The sequence below is a fragment of the Trichomycterus rosablanca genome, chromosome 13 (assembly GCF_030014385.1).
Source record: "Trichomycterus rosablanca isolate fTriRos1 chromosome 13, fTriRos1.hap1, whole genome shotgun sequence".
NCBI lineage: Eukaryota > Metazoa > Chordata > Actinopteri > Siluriformes > Trichomycteridae > Trichomycterus > Trichomycterus rosablanca.
This window is the reverse complement of record NC_086000.1, coordinates 5852192-5871408: the sequence shown is the minus strand read 5'-3', so window position 1 is coordinate 5871408 and position 19217 is coordinate 5852192. Positions and strand designations below refer to the sequence as shown.

The following is a 19217-nucleotide window of genomic DNA, read 5'->3' as shown; positions in this document are numbered from 1 at the left end:
TTAATCTTTAGGTTGTAATTTGGTATGTGTAAATTCAAAGACACCAAGCAGGCACTTATTTGGTAGCCTAGGCAACATGTACTCAGTTGTGCCTCTTGACCAAAATACAGCAAAGAAAGCAAATCCACACTAAGAAACTAGCACTTGCAAGCTGGTGAGTATTTATTTATTGACACTTTTCATATGTATGAAAAGTATTTACCCATGTAAACACTCTACCACCAGCTTGTTTGATTGTTGAAATATTGTTCCTTCTTGAAAATGACTTTCAACTTATTAGTTCACAGATGATGATCAAGACTTGGGAGTCGTCAGCTGTTTTTTTGGCAAATGTGATGAGCTTTTATGTGCTTTTATGTTTTTGTACCTTTTTTGGCTGTGCCTTAGCAGATCACTTTGTATGTTTGGACATAAGGACTTTAACTGTATTATATACTTATATCATACACCGACCAGGCATAACATTATGACCACTGACAGGTGAAGTGAATAACACTGATTATCTCTTCATCACAGCACCTGTTAGTGGGTGGGATATATTAGGCAGCAAGTGAACATTTTATCCTCAAAGTTGATGTTAGAAGCAGGAAAAATGGACAAGTGTAAGGATTTAAACGAGTTTGACAAGGGCCAAATTGTGATGACTAGACGACTGGGTCAGAGCATCTCCAAAACTGCAGCTCTTTTGGGGTGTTCCCGGTCTGCAGTGGTCAGTATCTATCAGAAGTGGTCCAAGGAAGGAACAGTGGTAAACCGGCGACAGGGTCATGGGCGGCCAAGGCTCATTGATGCACGTGGGGAGTAAAGGCTGGCCCGTGTGGGCCACTGTAGCTACTGTAGCTCAAATTGCTGAAGAAGTTAATGCTGGTTCTGATAGAAAGGAGTCAGAATACACAGTGCATCACAGTTTGTTGTGTATGAGGCAGCAAAAGGGGGACCAACACAATATTAGGAAGATGGTCATAATGTTATGCCTAGTCTGTGTATAATTGGATTTGATTTCAGCATATTGATCATTTATGCTTTGGTGATTGATTTTACCTCCAGAGAGCATGCTTATTAACAAGCCATGAAGTTGAAACTTGACATGAGGAACATGACAACAACCAAGAATGACCTCAGTGCATATTCTGCATGGATGTTGGAAGATCACTCAGTACCTAGCTTTGAATGTAATTAAAATATGTGGATAGTATTTCATATGAAAATTGAAAGCAGATGATTCTAGCACATTTGTGAATCTTTGCCAGCCAATAAATGCAGCCTTTAATAACCACTTTTTTTCTTCTCTGTTGGAACGTGAGGGTGGATGTGGAAAGATTTTGCTAGAATAACACCAAAGTTGCATTCTGCTGTCCCTCCTAGAGTCCCACACCCAATAACTCATCAGGGTGTTTTCAACAAAGAAAGCATATACAGTTCCACCAAGTCTCGGTGAGGCTTTACAAAACTGATCATCCACAAATCCTTGAAACAGTCAAAAAAATATTCACAAATCAGAAAAAAGTTAAACGCTTAGTAACAGGTAATAAAAAGACAATGAATTAGAGATATAGAAAATATTTTCCTTCTTAAAAGAAACTAACTTAGCATTCAAAATAGTTTAAAACCATTTTTAAAATTCCAGAAAACTGTCAAAGTCTGTTCAGCCTACACTGATATCATGATTTATTTATTTATTTTTGCATTTTGTCCCTTTTTCTCCTGATTTTTAACATGTCCAATTCTTACCCAATTGCATTATGCTTCCTCTATACTGAAGCTGACCCCCCGATTGAGGAGAGCGAGACACGCCCCCCTCCGACACGTGTGCAGTAGCCGACTGCATCTTTTCACCTGCATGAGGCGAGTTCAAATGCCGATTAGCTTTGTGCACGGAGAGCCTCGCTCTCCTCAATCAGAAGTGGAGATCAGCATCAGCAGAGAGGAAGCGTAATGCAATCGAGTAATTGGATACAACTAGATTGGGAGGAAAATTGGGGAAAAAAAGCACAGTGTTGGTTTGGAGGTTTAGACTTTTACTTCATTTCACTCAGTTTTGAAGGTTTTTGATGTCAATTGCTGCGATGTATTATGTAGATTTATGCAGCTCTATTAACCCTGGCTCTCACACCACAGCAATTAATAAAACTAAAGCCAGTGTTTCCACAGGCCTTAAACCTCATCAGCACACAATGTATGAAGTTTGTCTGTCTTCCTAAAATCGTTGGACATGAGATTTTTTTAAAACCAGATTTGCATAATTACAAGTGAAAGTCCTTCGAGTGCGGACCTCGTTACTGTGAAACTCCTGATGCTTGCAGTTAATGTTTACTTATTCAGCCAGTCGGGCCTTTATGGCAAATTTACTAGAACCAAATATTTCTGGGTAATTAAGTTTGACTGCACGGCTGAAGATTTACATGACATGTTAAATACTTCTCATTACAATGGATAATCCAGTACGGGTGATTAAGCTGGAGATAATGATATTGATTTTATTTCTGGTTTAACCCACTCCGTCAGTTTAATGACCTCAAATATGCACCTTTCCGCCGAGCGAGAAACAACATGAACATAAATGAGAAACAGTGAGGTAATAAAAGTTCAGTGACTTTAGGTTTATAAAAGCTTTCCTTACACACTGAAACTACTCTAGTACTATTATTACTGTAAAGACCTTTGGGTAGACCAATTTAATTGCCAGTGGTGGACGCTTCAATAAGGTGGTGGATGCCTAGTTTATCATCTCATACTCACCTGAGACCAGAGCAAGTGCTGAGACCCACATCAGAATTGATGTATCCTTCTACCTCACCATGATAATAACAGTTCATCTGAAAAAATAGCAGGAAGAATAACAGTCAACTCAAGCCAACTGACCTTTTAAAAGATCTACCAATCTCAGCCTCCCATATCAGACACTGTACAGTAACTAAAGCTGCTGTCCATGGGAGAAATCAGATGGAACTCATTTTCTTGGAATAATTCAAGTACAGGGCGGCACGGTGGCTAAGTGGGTAGCACTGTCGCCTCACAGCAAGAAGGTCCTGGGTTCGATCCCCAGGCGGGGCGGTCCGGGTCCTTTCTGTGCGGAGTTTGCATGTTCTCCCCGTGTCTGCGTGGGTTTTTTCCGGGCAACCCTGATTGGATAAGTGGTCAAGAAAGTGAGTGAGTAAATGAAGTACTTTCTTTTTTCCCTTTTTCTCCCCCTTTAGTGCATCCAATTTTCTGCCCGTCAATCATTCTCTTACTAATGCTGGTCCCTGCTCCTGATTGGGAAGGACGAGGCTGCTCCACACCCCTCCGACACGTGCACAGCAATCGAACATCTTATCACCCACACTTGACGAGTGCAGTGCAGCGCTGTGTACGGAGAGCCACACCCTCTACCGCACTCCTTTCCCATCTCCGTGCAGGCGCCACCACCCAGCCAGCAGAGGTCGTAATCGCACCAGTCTGAGAGAGAGTCCCCATCCGGCTTAATCCCACCCCTATCTGAACAACAGGCCAATCGTTGTTCATGTGGCCGCTCAGCCTCAGCCGGCAGGCAGAGCCGAGATTCGATACGATGTATTCGAGATCTCAGCTCTAGTGAACAGCGTGTTTTTTTTTTTTTACTGCTGTGCCACCTGAGTTTGCCAGTTACCACTCTGTAGATTGCTTTACTAAGGGCAAAGTACAGCTAGCATCCTAGGATGCATTAAGCTTGCCACCACATTAGCACACAATCTAGCTATAACAGAATGGTAGTTGTGTATAGTCAGCAAATTAGGAAACAAAAAATAAGGCAGTGGAGTATGGTACATGTGAGAAGGATTGTCAAATCCTTTAATGCACATTCACTTTAATGCATGTTCAAATTCCCAGAGCCACATTTTAAAGTCTTGGGAAAAGCGTTCTTAGAAAAGTGGCTGTTAGAGCTAAAAATATCACATATAGGTCAATCTATTTTAATACCATTTGTTTTTTAAATAGGATGTCCAACAAGCTCATGGTCAGATAGTGTAAGTATACATTCTAGCTATAAATATGCTAAAAAGTGATATGATAAAGTGTGTGTGTGTGTGTGTAAGGAGTATTTCATTGTAATTCATTATTCTAAAGTCAGGATTTCATTAAACCTTACATTTTTGATTTAGAGTTCATTAGAAATGCGTTATGAAATAATGTGACAAAAGTTGGAAGGTGGAATAACAGTGGAATTAAGTTTGAGCAGCTGACTAATGCGCTTAAAAAATGGTCTGCTCAGCGTCTGCAGTACTGTTGGTTTAACTGTGGCAGCTTCCTGAAGACAGGAACAGCACACACTCCACCAGCAGGAGAAGTGTCTCGTTTATAGAGTAAACAAATCTACTCCGTTATATCTGGCACACGCACACACACAGGCACATTATACAGACACACGCATAAATACTAGTGAATTCACATGTCTAGAACTGGATGACTTAACTAATGACTCCCTTATATAATACACTAGAACTGCAGGGCAAAGTCTGGGCTTTAATTACCCAACAATATTTTATTGGTACCCTCATTACCAGGCATTTGCCCATTATGCTGGATATTTGTAATGTGAGGCTGCTTTATTTATAGAGAATGATTAATATTAATATTATTATAAATATAATCACTCCTAGTTTAGAGACACAGTGGTGTATATTTATTATTTATTTATTTATTAGGATTTTAACGTCATGTTTTACACTTTGGTTACATTCGTGACAGAAACGGTAGTTACTCATTATACAAGATTCATCAGTTTACAAGTTTAATGTCAAACACAGGCATGGACAATTTTGTATCTGTATCTTTGCTATTTTGTTTATGAATTTTACCAATTTTCTCCCAATTTAGTGTAGTCAATTTGTCTTCCGCTGCTGGAGACTCCGGTCGTGTCCAAAGAGGGTATATTCACCTGTCACACGCTCCCTCCGACATGTGCGCAGTACACCGACCCCTTCTTATTCGCCCACACGTTGGGTGAATTCACGCATGAGGCCACCAAGGTTCTTACACAGTTCTTACTCCACCCACAGTTCTTACCCCACCCACATTGGTCCGGTCTTTAACCCTCCCGGCAGACTTTAAATGGGCAATTCTGTCTGCTGCAGGCACTGCCTATTATGCCCGCTAGAGGGAGCCCAGCTGACCAGTAGCAGATCTGAGGTTCGAACTCGGGAGTTCAGGATCTCAGCGCTGGTGTGCTAGCGGAATATCCCGCTGCGCCACCTGGGTGCCTCACTTGCACGTCTTTGAACTAAGGGAGGAAACCAAAGCTCCTGGAGGAAACCCACGCAGACATGGGGAGAACATGCAAAATCCACACAGAAAGGACCGCCCCACCTGGGGATCAAACCAAGGACCTTCTTGCTGTGACATGACGGTGATACCCACTGAGCAACCATGCCAGCCTTACACAGTGGTGTACGTAGAATGTAGTGTGGTTTTCACACAGCAACATGTGTCCTGGGTTCGGACCTTATATCCGGTAGCAAGGACTAGAACAAAGTGCTTATTAAACATGGATGATTGGCTAAGTCTTTCTATACTATTATATACTACTTTATACTATTATAATATTAGTTTTATGAAATGAACACGCTGTGGTGGTGGCGCAGCTGCCTATTACGTTACGTATGACTTACTAAATCTGGGTCAGTGGTCCCTGTGATTGATTGGTGCTCTGTTCAGGGTATTCCTGCCCTGTGCCCTTTACTTCCCGGTGAAACAGGGCCTGCCGCAACCTTGACCAGGATAAAGCGCTGATAAAAATAAAATGAACTGAAATATTTTTCTTTTTATTTGTGTTAACCAAGGATGCAAATGTTGCCAATTTCTTTTAACCAAAAAGCGATCATCATTAGTCAGCGGATATGAAATAACAGGCTTAGAAAGCTAGTCTGGCTCATTCAGGAACATCCTTATTCATCAGTGTTTCGTTTATTTCTCTATAAGTCTTTATTATCTTTTTCTATTTACATGAATTTTCTTTCAGCCCTAAGTGGCCAGAATCGGCTGTCAGTGTCAGTTGTCAGCTGTCAGGGTTTGGTGCACTAAAGGCCAGGCCTATTGTGTTCTTAAATGCTTCTAAAGTGAAAGTCTACAGTGCATTTAACAAAGAAAGAAAAAAGCTTGTCTAGCTTGTCAAACGTTTTAACTTTGAATGTTTTTTTTAATGATCTAACTCCACAGGATTTTGGCAAACCCAGATGAGGTCTGACAATGATGTCAGCACAGAAGACGTGGCTTCGGAGCACAACAATTAATCAGAGGGCATCTGGGTACTCATTCTGGACAGTGATTGGCAAGCACTGTTAAAATTGATTACATCATGTTCTATGAGTTTAGACCATTTAAAAAACAAAGAAGATGAAATTATGGTTGAAGGGCTTCACAGCTTCATTTAATTTTCTGCTGTTGTTTCATTATCATAATGGAACTGTCAATCATTTTGCTCTTCTTTTAAACGTGTCTTTATTTTTGTATAATTTTGCACAGGGTACTACTAAATTCCTTGCTTAGACATAAAAAAATGCATAAATGCATTAACTTTAAAACAGCAACCAGGATTAGACAGCCATAACATTAAAACCACCTCCTTGTTTCTACACTCACTGTCCATTTTATCAGCTCCACTTACCATACAGAAGCACTTTGTAGTTCTACAATTACTGACTGTAGTCCATCTGTTTCTCTACATGCTTTGGTAGCCCCCTTTCATGCTGTTCTTCAATGGTCAGGACTCTCCCAGGACACTAAAAAGGTGGTGGTGTGTTAGTGTGTGTTGTGCTGGTATGAGTGGATAAGACACAGCAATGCTGATGGAGTTTTTAATCACCTCACTGTCACTGCTGGACTGAGAATAGTCCACTAACCAAAAATATCCAGCCAACAGCGCCCCATGGGCAGCGTCCTGTGACCACTGATGAAGGTCTAGAAGATGACCAACTCAAACAGCAGCAATAGATGAGCGATCGTCTCTGACTTTACATCTACAAGGTGGACCAACTAGGTAGGAGTGTCTAATAGCATGAACAGTGAGTGGACACGGTATTTAAAACTCCAGCAACGCTGCTGTGTCTTATCCACTCATACCAGCACAACACACACTAACACACAACCAACATGTCATTGTTACTGCAGTGCTGAGAATGATCCACCACCCAAATAATACCTGCTCTGTGGGGGTCCTGTGGGGGTCCTGACCATTGAAGAACAGGGTAAAAGCAGGCTAAAAAGTATATAGAGAAACAGATGGACTACAGTCAGTAATTGTAGAACTACAAAGTGCTTCTATATGGTAAGTGGAGCTGATAAAATGGACAGTGAGTGTCTTTAGAACAGCAGAAACTTCCCTTTTAATTATGGACTGGGTAATGCATCAAGAATTCCTGCATGAGATTTGGTTCCTGTACTACTACTACTACAGGAATTTCCATGCACATTTAATGTTACATTAATAAACTTTAAAACTAGATTTTCATGTGTGGTATACAAGTATCCAAACATAACTAAGAATGCCCTTACCGTAAGGTTATGAGTTCCAGTCACAGCTTGTCCATCCTCCCTGAAGTGGGTTTCAGTGTAATTGCTGCTGAACAGACCCCTGCAAAAGAGTGCAAACAAACACTTTAATTTCCTTTTCACCTGATTATTAGTTAGCAGCACATCACATTTCATAAATACGAAGCATTCAAATGTAGTTGCCCTCCCCTCCCCCTTTTGTGGATCTAACAGCTTTTACGGAGTGTATTTGTGAAGCAGGATTTGTGAGGTCAGACAGTGATGTTGAAGAAAGCACAGTCATTCTCTTCTAGGTAGTGCAGTGTCCTACTCCAGGCACACCAATGACAACACAGGACGAGGTCTTCCCAGCCATTGTAAATTTAAGGTCTGTCACCTAGGAACTATTAAATGTATCAGATTAATGTTAGCTTTAGTATATAAAGGTGTCCAACCTTTAAAGATTCTAACCTTTAAAGACCATAACAACTATAGCTTGTTTTCTTTTTGTAGTTTAAATATGTTAAAAATTTGTCCTTATTCCAGATAGTTCTGTTGACCCTTCCTTTACAGCCCATTAATAACTAAAGCCTTAAACAATCCGGCTGTGGGTGAGAATTGGCAACCCCAAAACTAGAGTGAAAAGGGGTTTAAATAAAGGAAAAAAAACAGAAAAGTATTAACCAAATAAAAAAAAAATGCGTCTGCTTAAAATATTGCCGATACGGCCGCTCAGGTGGCGCTGCGATAAAAACACACGCTGGAACCAGAGCTGGGATCTTGAATACATCGTATCGAATCTCAGCTCTGCCTGCTGGCCTGTTGTTCTGATATGGGTGGGATTAAGCCGGATAGGGTCTCTCTCTCATAACTAATGCAATTACGCTGGCTGCTGGCTGATTGATGGCGCCTGCACAGAGATGAGAAAAGAGTGCTCTCAGGGTGTGTCTCTCCGTACACAGTGCTGAGCTGCACTGCAATCAAAGTGTAGGTGATGAGATGCATACGACATGCTGCCCACGTGTCGGAGGGGGCGTGAGTTAGCGAAGTTAGAGAAGGGATCGGCATTGGTGGAGAGGAAGCATGACGCAATTGGCCAAAAAAACGTGGGGAGAAAAAGGGGAGAAAATGAAATATTACAAAAATATATATATATTGCCGATACATTTGAGAATGATAACATGAACTATTAAAACATGCAGCCAACCACAACATATTCATTTATTTATAAGAGAATTGTTAATAATTACCCAGTTAACCAATAACAAACCAAAAAGTCATTTTTCAATTAATGTTGTCAGTTTTTAATTTAATTTTAATTCATTCCCAACTGCAGATTGTTGATTTGAATTAAGAACGGAGATGCAGATCTCTACACACTCAAGAACTCAGGCTGCTGCTTTGAGTCTTACTCAACAAAAAATTTGAGAAAGCGCTAATCTAAAAAGCAAAACTTTTTAGATGCATTTATATGGTATTAATTCATTTATGAGTGACAGAACTATTACACCTTAAAATCACAAACAGATGCTGTTTTGCATCAGTATGAAGCCCGAATGAATGTAATCCCTGCAGATGTGGATCTCTGTAAAATGTTATTTATAATTGATATTGTAGATATTTTGCATAATGTTTGTAATACTTGCAGGTGCAAGGCAGTGAAAGCTGCACAAACTGAAAATAAACGCAATCTGTAGGATTCTTAACTGAGGTAGAACAATATCATGGCTAAAAAGCCACAAACAGAAAAGGGCATAGAAAAATAAATAAGTGGTTAAAATGACGGAAACAGAGTAAGAAATGAAACTTAAAAGCAAACACAAAAACATTTGCAGGCTGCAGCAAAAAAGTGAACAGAAAAGGGACACTGCATGCTGTGACAAAGTTTTCGTTTCTGTGGTTAAGGTACTGGACTAATCAGAAGGTTCCTGGTTTAAGCCCCACCAATTTTGGGGGAACCTGAGCAAGGCCCTTAACTTTCACTTGCTTGCATTGTATTTGGTCCCAACCGTAATTCACTTTGCATAAATGTAACCATGCTGGCTCTGTAACTACATCAAGAATGAGCTAGGGTACCGGGTTGCTGGGTTGCTGGTGCAACAGTCCCTCCTATTGTCGAGGGTATTCCTGCTAAAACCGCACCCGCCGCAACCCTGACCAAGATAAAGTGGTTGATTAAAAAAAAAAAGTACGTATTTAGACCTTATGCTGTGGCGCTCCGAATTGTGCTCAGGTGCATCATGTTTCCTTTAACTACCTTTGAGATGTGTCTTAAACTTAATTAAAGTGCAACTGTTGCAATCTAAATTTGTAAAAAGTTAGGACAGGTGCACGCCTGGGTCTATAAGGGCACAAAATTTACACAGCATTGTCAGTTCAAAAAGTCCAAGGAACAAATTGTGGATCTCTACAAAACATAGATCAGGGCAAGGATATAAAACAATATCTATAAACCTATCTACTGTTGGACGAGCAGCCACCTCTGCAGCACTCCATAAATTAGGTCTTTATGGCAGAGTGGCAAGACAAAAGCCAGTGTAGAGTAAAAGGGAATACGGCAGCCTGCTTGAAGTTTTCTAAAAGACATGTAAATGATTCTGGCAATGAGGAAAAAGTTTCTCTGGGCTAATCAGATAAAAATTTAACTGTTTGGGCAGAGCAGCAAGCACTGTGACTGGTAAAAACAGACACTGCACATCACCTAGATGCTATGGGAGTAGATGGATGGATGGATGGATGGATGGATGGATGGATGGATGGATAGATAGATGAATGGAGGGATGGACAGAGAGACAGACAGACGAACGGACGGAAGGATGGATGGATAAATGGATGGAAGGATGGATGGATGGATGGGGTGGGTGGGGTGTATTGGATGTGGATGGATATGGATGGATGTGGATAGATAGATAGTGGACTACAGTGCGAAAATAAATAAAGGTGCGGATGGAAGTGCAAAGAGGTGCATATGTGTCTGTCTGTGCATGTGCACACACAAATGTGCATACACACATGTGCACACCCACATACATAGATATACTGTATGTGCCACAATTCTGATACAGTACATTAAGTCAGTTACTCCCCACCCCCCTTGCAAAGAGTTGAAAAGTCTGGCTGTGGGGACAAAGGATTTTCTGAGACTGTCCATAGAGCAGCTCTGTGACAGTAGTCTGCCACTAAACACACTTCACACTTCACTTCACAAGGTTGTGTGCAGTGGGTGGTTTTGATTGTCCATAATGGAAATTTTCTCTGTCACAGTTGCTAGTGATTCCAACTCCATTCCGACCACCACTCCGGCTCTCCTGACCAGTTTGTTCAATCGTGTTGCATCCCTCCTCTTAATGCCACAGCATAGAAGAGAATGCTAGTGACCACAGATTGATAAAACATCTGCAGGAGTTTCCTACAAACGTTGAAGGACCGCAGCCTTGTTAGGAAATACAGCTGTCTTTGTGCCTTCCTGTATATGTTGTTTGTGCTTTCTGACCAGTCCAGTTTATCATCCAGCTGCAGACCAAGATACGTGTAGCTCCTGACCAGCTCCACATTAGACTCCTCAATAAAGACTGGCGGCGAGGAGAGCCCAGATCTACGAAAGTCCACCACCATCTCTTTAGTTTTAGATGTATTAAACTGCAGATGGTTCAACCGCACCAAGCAACTAAGTTCATAACCAGGTTCATGTATTTCTCCTCCTGTCCATCCCTTACACACCCACTAATTACAGTGTCATTTGAAATGTACAGTGTCATCTGAAAAGGAGTGGTTCCTAACCCTAACCCTATCCCTCGTTGCTGTCATGGGTAAAATTGTGTTCCCTGGGCTGGATGGGATCTTCCAGCAAGACAAAGCGACATGTCACATGGCTAGAAATGTCCGACATTGGTTGGAAGAGCATGACCTAGACTTCCTAGCACTACCCTGGCTTCCTAGTTCCGCAGACTTTAACTCAATTGAGGATCTTTGGGACCACCTCGATCGTCATGTTCGCTCTATGGATCCTCCCCCACGCACCCTCCAGCATCTCTGAGATGCACTGAGGTCAGCATGGCTCCAGATACCTGTGACAACCTACCAGGACCTTACTGAGTCACTCTGAACCTGTCTAGCTGCTGTCCGTGCGGCACACAGTGGTTAACATAAATATTAGCAGGTGGTCGGCTATGTCTACGACACTGTTAGTGCAGTATTATTTATAAAAGATGCTGCATGCGGATAAAAGAAACATAAGCAGAGACAAAATTGTGTAAGGGATCTAGTGATTAGTTTAAGTGAAAAAATGATATCAGTGCTCCCTCTTATTAAAATTAATGAAGCATTTAATGAAGTTGAAATCAAAACAAATGAGGGTACTCAATGTGGATGCCCTGTTTCATGTGTAGTGGTACTGTTTTTTGCAGGGACACCATGCGGCACTTTCAAAGTAGCTCAACTTTTTATAGGATGTATGAAAGTAGAGCAGCACACATACAAACCGTCCCAGGAGCTACAAAAGGACTGCTGCAAAAGTGATTACGTTACAATTTCATCATAACATTAGCATGTCTGTACCCATCAATCCAAAATTAGCTGGTGCTGGCTCTGCCACACACACGCTCATAGATACATATATGCAGCAAAATTGTTAGTCATGTGTGTTACAATGATTTGTGTTTGTGACCCAATTCTCATATTTATCTGCAAATAACACTGCACTCTGTGTCTCATATAAAATACAAAATATTTGTAAATTCTGACCTATATATTGCCCTGCATACAAAGGTGGTGAAATAAATTCCGCCTCTTCACCTCCATCGTAATACCAACAGCCGTATACGCCAGTGAGACTTAAAAGTCATCAGCGAGCATCAACAACAAGCTCGACGTCTTCCAGCCTACGCCAAATCCTCAGGATCTGCTACTACGACCACATTACTAATAAGGAGGTGCTCCGAAAAAGCGGCGCGGTCAAGCTTCACAACATGGTCGCACGCCAAAGACTCCGACTGGCCGGCCACATCCTCCGCATGGACAACACTCGGGACCCCAGGACGGCAATACGATGGACAGCCCACGGCACGAGAACACCACGTGGACGTCCTCGAAATACTTGGAGGAGAAGATCTGAAGGCTCTGAACGCAACTTGGGATGATGCTGAGACCCTGGTGCAAGATTAAAACCACTGGAAGACACTCGTTGCCCGATACGCTACTTTGCATGGGAGGAACTAACAACACAAGGCAAAAATGCAAAGTAAATTGATTTTGATTATATTAGACCAGACTAGTAGTATCTGTGTCTTTATTATTTTATTTCAGGCCGTGTGGACATGCTTGTGAGCAACATCACACTCCTTGCTAATTCCATTTCTATTCATTCATTCACTGAACGTTTCACCATCGCTTTATTCTATTAAGGGTCACAGTGGGTCCAATTCACTGGGCCTTGGAAGGTAGGAAACACCCCGGACAGGTCTCAAGTCCATCACATTTACACACACATTTATACCTAGGACAATTTTGTATCTCTAAAATTTGAGAGTCTGTGGGAGGAAAGCAGTGTACTTGAAGGAAACCCATGCAGACATGTGGAGAACATGCAAACTTCACACAGAAAGGACCCAGACCACTCCACCTGGGAACTGAACTCAGGACCTTCTTGCTGTAAGGTGACAGTGCTACCCACTAATCCTGGTCAGGGTTGGGGCAGGTCTGCTTATACATTAAACACTGCACAAGGAAGGAATACACTGGACAGGGTGACAATCCATTGCAGGGCCTCATCCATCTTTCCTAAAATAGTCAATCATATCTATGTAGATGGCCAGATGCCAGATAGCACAGCTTAGATCCCAGCCTGATCTCAGTGGTGGTGGGTCACAAGCCAAGAAAAATAATAATAATTAAATCAACAAATTTCAACAGGCACAAACACGAAATAAACTTGTACACAAACACCCCTTTGTGGAGGCTTTATGTTACATCTTGTAAACCACAGTGGGGACCCAAGCACCTATACTCTTTGTCTATATGAATAATGCATCCATCATGTCCTGACACTAGAACAAGCAAAACATATTGCAGAAACTTAAAGATTTATATAGACCCAGTACTGTCAACCTCTGGCTGGTCAACTGTAAGTGCAGCTAGTGTGAAGTAGAAACCAGAAGCAACAACAGCTCCGCCCCAAAGCAACAGCTTAAGAAACAAAAGCTTTTAGTTACAAATGTGTTTGGCTGCAATCACTCACTACTACCTTGGAAAGAACTAAGAACTGTTTGTCCTGAGCTTCATAAACTGAGTTATTAAGACTAAGCAGTCACACAGAATCTTGTATTTATCATGCTCACAGCTATTGATCTAATAATACAATAAAAATACATTCTCCAGAATCATGATTCATCTAGAGTTTAACAAATCTGGCTTTGATAGATGCCAACAGAATGATATTCTACTGTAGTGCTTATTGTGTTTGGCAAAGGAGGAATATGTCTGGAGTATTTTAAAACATGGGCTTCTAAACTCGAGTGAGAAGAAATTCTACTCCTGCAGCATTCTACAATGCTCACGAGAATCGTGTGCCTCTGGGTTTCAGCTGCAATGCCGTCTGAAATCTCGAAGGTTACACACATTCAGCAGTGCCCTACACAAAGTGAGATTTCTCCAGATATCCTGAATCTTTTCATAATATTATGTATGGTAGATGGTAAAACACTCAAATTATCTGCAATGTTGCACTGGGAAATGTTTGTTTTAACTGAGTTTGACACAAAGTGATGAGCCATGACGAGTCTTTGCTTGCATCTACATTTTATACTTGATCATGAGTCCCTCACCTGGTACCAATTCACCTGCTTATTGTGAAATGTTTCAAAACAGTGTAACTTGAATATTATATCATCTTTTCACTTTTATTTTGCCTGTGTCCCAATTTTTTTCAGCGTGTTGCAGGCATCAAATTGTATTGTTTTTAAATATATATTTATAAACTACAATCAAGTTGGTCAGCCAAAACGTTAACAGCCTTTTCTTGGTACACCTGTCAGTTAAATAAATGATCCTAGGTTTTTATTGGGCACGGTGGTCTCCCCGTGTCTGTGTGGGTTTCCTCCGGGGGCTCCGGTTTCCTCCCACAGTCCAAAAAACATGCAGTCAGGTTAATTGGAGACACTGAATTGCCCTATAGGTGAATGTGTGCGTGTATGTGTGTACCTGTCCGGGGTGTTTCCTACCTTCCGCCCAGTGAATTGGACCCACTGTGACCCTTAATAGGATAAAGCGATGGTGAAACATTCAGTGAATGAATGAATAGAAATGGAATTAGCAAGGAGTGTGATGTTGCTCACAAGCATGTCCACACGGCCTGAAATAAAATAATAAAGACACAGATACTACTAGTCTGGTCTAATATCATCAAAATCATGATTTACAAAAGCATTTTTGCTTTGTGTTGTTAGTTCCTCCCATGCAAATGGACTGGCGTCCCGTCCAGGGTGTTTTTTGTGTGCCTTGTGCCCATTGAAAAGCTGGGATAGGCTCCAGCACCCCCCAAGACTCTAATTGGATAAGTGGTTAAGAAAGTAAGTGAGAGAGTGAGTGAGTTTGGATTTTACAAAATAACTAACTTTTTGAATATGGAGTTTGTAATTTCATTTAAAATCCCACAGAAAACTCAAATGTATTCTCTCTCAACAAACATGGCACATTTCCCTTACAAGTGCACAAAATGTTTGACTTTAATTGTATCTTCTAATAGCAAAAACCCTATTTGTTATTTTTGTGTATGTCAGCTGGCTCATGAACCTAAACAACCATGTCAGCACTCTTACTTTTAGTGGCTTTTTACCTCCATGATTATTGATTATTGCCGGGCGGACAAAAGTAATCTTCAGTTTCATTTCATTAGGCTTCCATAATGACATCTCAAGTGGTCAGACTGTAGAGTGGTGGGATAGTTTATAGCCACTTTAAAAGCACTTCCCAAAAGGCTTTGATGTGCTTGCGGAGGAACTGCTGTGACAGAGCTCGCAAATCTAAAATCCCAACAGCCATGACTCCCCACGCTGTGAACTAAGTGAGGCAAACTGCGGGAAAGCATGAGGGTGTTTCATTTGGCAATAATGAAACACTGTCGCTAAAAAAAGGGAGTGGTAGAGATGTGTATTAACACCAAGTTACATTTAAATACTGGAGAGTAGGGATGCATATTTTGCCAATTTCTTTTACTTGATAGTTAACCAACATTGGTAATATAGCAACAACCAAAACGCTTCCCATTAAAATATAAAAAGCATTCATTTTATATAAACAAGCCTTCATGCTTTATTTTTTTAAATAAAAACACAGCATGCCCTTGAATATTAGACTTGCTGTATCAGAGGAGATTTTAAAAAGAAGGCTTAAAACATATTTTTATACCTTAGCCTTTGTGAATGGACACTAGCTGATGTTTACTGTTTACTTACTTACTTACTTACTTACTAACTAAAGTAGCAAAATGGCAGTAATGTGGAGCAGTAAGATAAACAGGCACTGTGAGTAGATCCAGTTCAGAATGCAGATTTTATCAGTCAGTTGCAAACACTAACAGAAGAGCATTCCATATCTTAAAGCTTTTCCTGACATTATGTGTAGTTATTATAACATGATAAACAAATTTCAACCTTTATACTGGAACATGATGCAAAATATCCAGATTACTTACTGTAAAAATAACAAATATTATACACAGATCCACATGTGCATGCAAAACAGCTTTAACGTTTTAAATTGTAATTTTTAATGTTTAGTCAATTATGAATAACATTAACAGGAACACACTCCGGACAGGGTCACCCCCCTCAGACATAGCCAATGAATTTATTTATTTATTTACTTATTTATTTGGGATTTTACACCATGTAAAACATATGTAGGTCATTTAATGGCAGAGAATGGGTATTATATATGTGTTTTTTTTGTCTTTATTCTTTGGTCCATTTTATATGCTCATTTTCATTTTTATGGCTGCAAGGTAGGTTAATACTGTTCTTGTGGTGTCTTGTGTAAGGATTTCATTCATGGTTTCAGGTATGTGCACTTGTTGTCCTTCCTTTGTGTATTTAGGGCATTCTATCAAAATGTGTTTTATAGTTGTAAGTGTTTGGCAGGTTTCACAGGTTGGTGGGTTTTCTATTTTTATCAGGTATTGGTGAGTTACTCTGGTGTGGCCGATTCTGCATCTTGTGTATATGGCTTGGTCTATGCGTCGTCCCTGGTGAGTTCTTGGTTTAGTATTGATGTTTGGGTGTATTTCTCGGAGTTTGTTGGTGGTCTGAGCGTTCCATTCAATTTGCCATTTTTCTTTGAAGCAGGACATGAATGAAATGTAAAATGCTGTCTGATAAAATAAATGAAAATAAAACAAGACAAAGACAAAAACACACAGGTACAATTAAAAGCAGTATGGTTTTGAAAGATAGGTATCAGGACTGGCCTGGAACACTGACACATTTCACAAATTATTTAATCTATTTGATCTATAAGTGCTGGAACAGTTTAGTGTATTACTGTATTACTGTCCTGTGCACATAAACATTTCAGTAAAGTCTTTATTTCACCAGCTTTTTTTATTTTGAAGGACACAGAGGGAACGTATTCCTGAGGTGAATGCACAAACATCCATCTCTTATTTTTCATTTTCTCTGTCACAAAAGTGCAGCAGCAATGCTCATTACAGCAGGAATTTAGGCACTTCAGGTTAGTTTGACATACTCAGCACACTCAAAGTGAGACGTTATTTTTTAACTTGTGAAGTTTTCTCTTTTGAGGAAAATGTTAATCTGGCTGGGAAGTAACTGCTACAGTTTTAAAGACGATTCTAAACTGTCCTGGTTGATAAGTGAGACATTGAGGCAACAATTTAATACATTTAACTGAAGATCTTAATAAATCCTCACCACTCTTTTTGCTAAACACTTCACACAACATCACAGGAAAGCTAAACACGCCTGGAGGAGAGCGCTAATGACTGCTTTGTAACAGAGATGGGGACTCGAATCTGCGACACATTTAATTTTCAGTAAGAAATGCTGTTATTTGCATGTATTTAGTTTGCAGTGTCAAACAGATGATTGTCAATGAAACTCTTGATTGGCTTTCATGTTTTACTTCACAACCAGGAAGAGTTTGGAGGTTTGCAATTATAAGCACATTTACAAAATAACGGATTATATTCCTAATGGGAAACACGCTTATAAATTTAATAACATCTGGAACAACATAAGATAAGGTAAGCAGTATTATGGATATTTTTTTGCTGTGTTTGGGATTTTGGCCGCTGTGCCGTAATGGATATTTTTTTGCTGTGTTTGGGATTTTGGCCGCTGTGCCGTAATTTGCAATGACATCAAAACGTCAGTTTAAGCTTTTAACTGGTGCCTAGGAAAGTAAAGGTACAGTCACTAATCTGTTGCTGTTTTTTTTATCTGAACTTTCATATTATTTGTTTATTTCTATGCTACATTTCCAGTATATGTTTTGTGTTTATTATATTGACTCGTGACTTGACTCGGACTCTAGCCTAAAGACTCATGACTTAACTCGGACTCGTATTTTGTGACTTGTGAACATCTCTGCTTTGTAAACATAAACTAGATGCCTTTAATTAGCTATTGTTATTATGGGCAAGAACAGAAAAGAATGGAATGATATCCATATCCATACCAAGAGATTATGGCCTAGGACACTTTCTCAGACTCCTATCCATGAGTTGCATTGGTATTTAGCATCACAACTTATTCAACTGTAGGGCGAACATTTTATCTATATGTCAACATACAGCAATTAGCCATAACATTAAAACCACCTCCTTGTTTCTACACATACTGTCCATTTGATCAGCTCCACTTATAGCTATATAGAAACACTTTAAAGTTCCACAATTACTAACTGTAGTCCACGTGTTTCTCTGCATGCTTTGTTAGCCCCCTTTCATGCTGTTCTTCAATGGTCAGGACTCTCCCAGGACCACTACAGAGCAGGTATTATTTAGGTGGTGGATCATTCTCAGCACTGCAGTGACACTGACATGGTGATGGTGTGTTAGTGTGTGTTGTGCTGGTATGAGTGGATTAGACACAGCAGCGCTGCTGGAGTTTTTAAACCCCTCACTGTCATAGCTGGACTGAGATTAGTCCACCAACCAAAAAATATCCAGCCAACAGCACCCTGTGGGCAGTGTCCTGTGACCACTGATGAAGGTCTAGAAGATGACCAACTCAAACAGCAGCAATAGATGAGCGATCGTCTCTGACTTTACATCTACAAGGTGGACCAAGGTAGGAGTGGACAGTGAGTGGACACGGTATTTTAAAACTCCAGCAGCGCTGCTGTGTCTGATCCACTCATACTAGCACAATACACACTAACACACCACCACCATGTCAGTGTCACTGCAGTGCTGAGAATGATCCACCACCTAAATAATACCTGCTCTATATGGTAAGTGGAGCTGATAAAATGAACAGTGAGTGTAGAAACAAGGAGGTGGTTTTAATGTTATGGCTGATCAGTGTAAGTATTTCCTTAACATATAAATATTCTTGTTGCTAACTGTTGCTCAGTGGAATAGGATACAGAAACCAGTAGGAGGAAAAAGTATTTAACAAAACAGATACAGACAGACACAAATGAAACTCGGCCCAAAGCTAATCATTAATAGCTCCAAAAAATATAGGGTTTTTTCAGAATAATCTGATAATAGAGAA

General features: G+C 40.4%; 1 protein-coding gene across 1 annotated transcript in view; it reads right to left on the bottom strand.

Annotated features, from left to right (window-relative positions):
- adam12b (ADAM metallopeptidase domain 12b) overlaps positions 1–19217 on the bottom strand; it is a 154132-nt gene that overhangs the window by 79949 nt on the left and 54966 nt on the right. The window contains exons 4-5 of the mRNA XM_063007899.1: positions 7510–7588; positions 2740–2816 (exon numbers count right to left, since the gene is read on the bottom strand). Of these exons, the coding sequence (XP_062863969.1) occupies positions 2740–2816; positions 7510–7588 (156 nt within the window). The remainder of the gene's footprint in view (positions 1–2739; positions 2817–7509; positions 7589–19217) is intronic.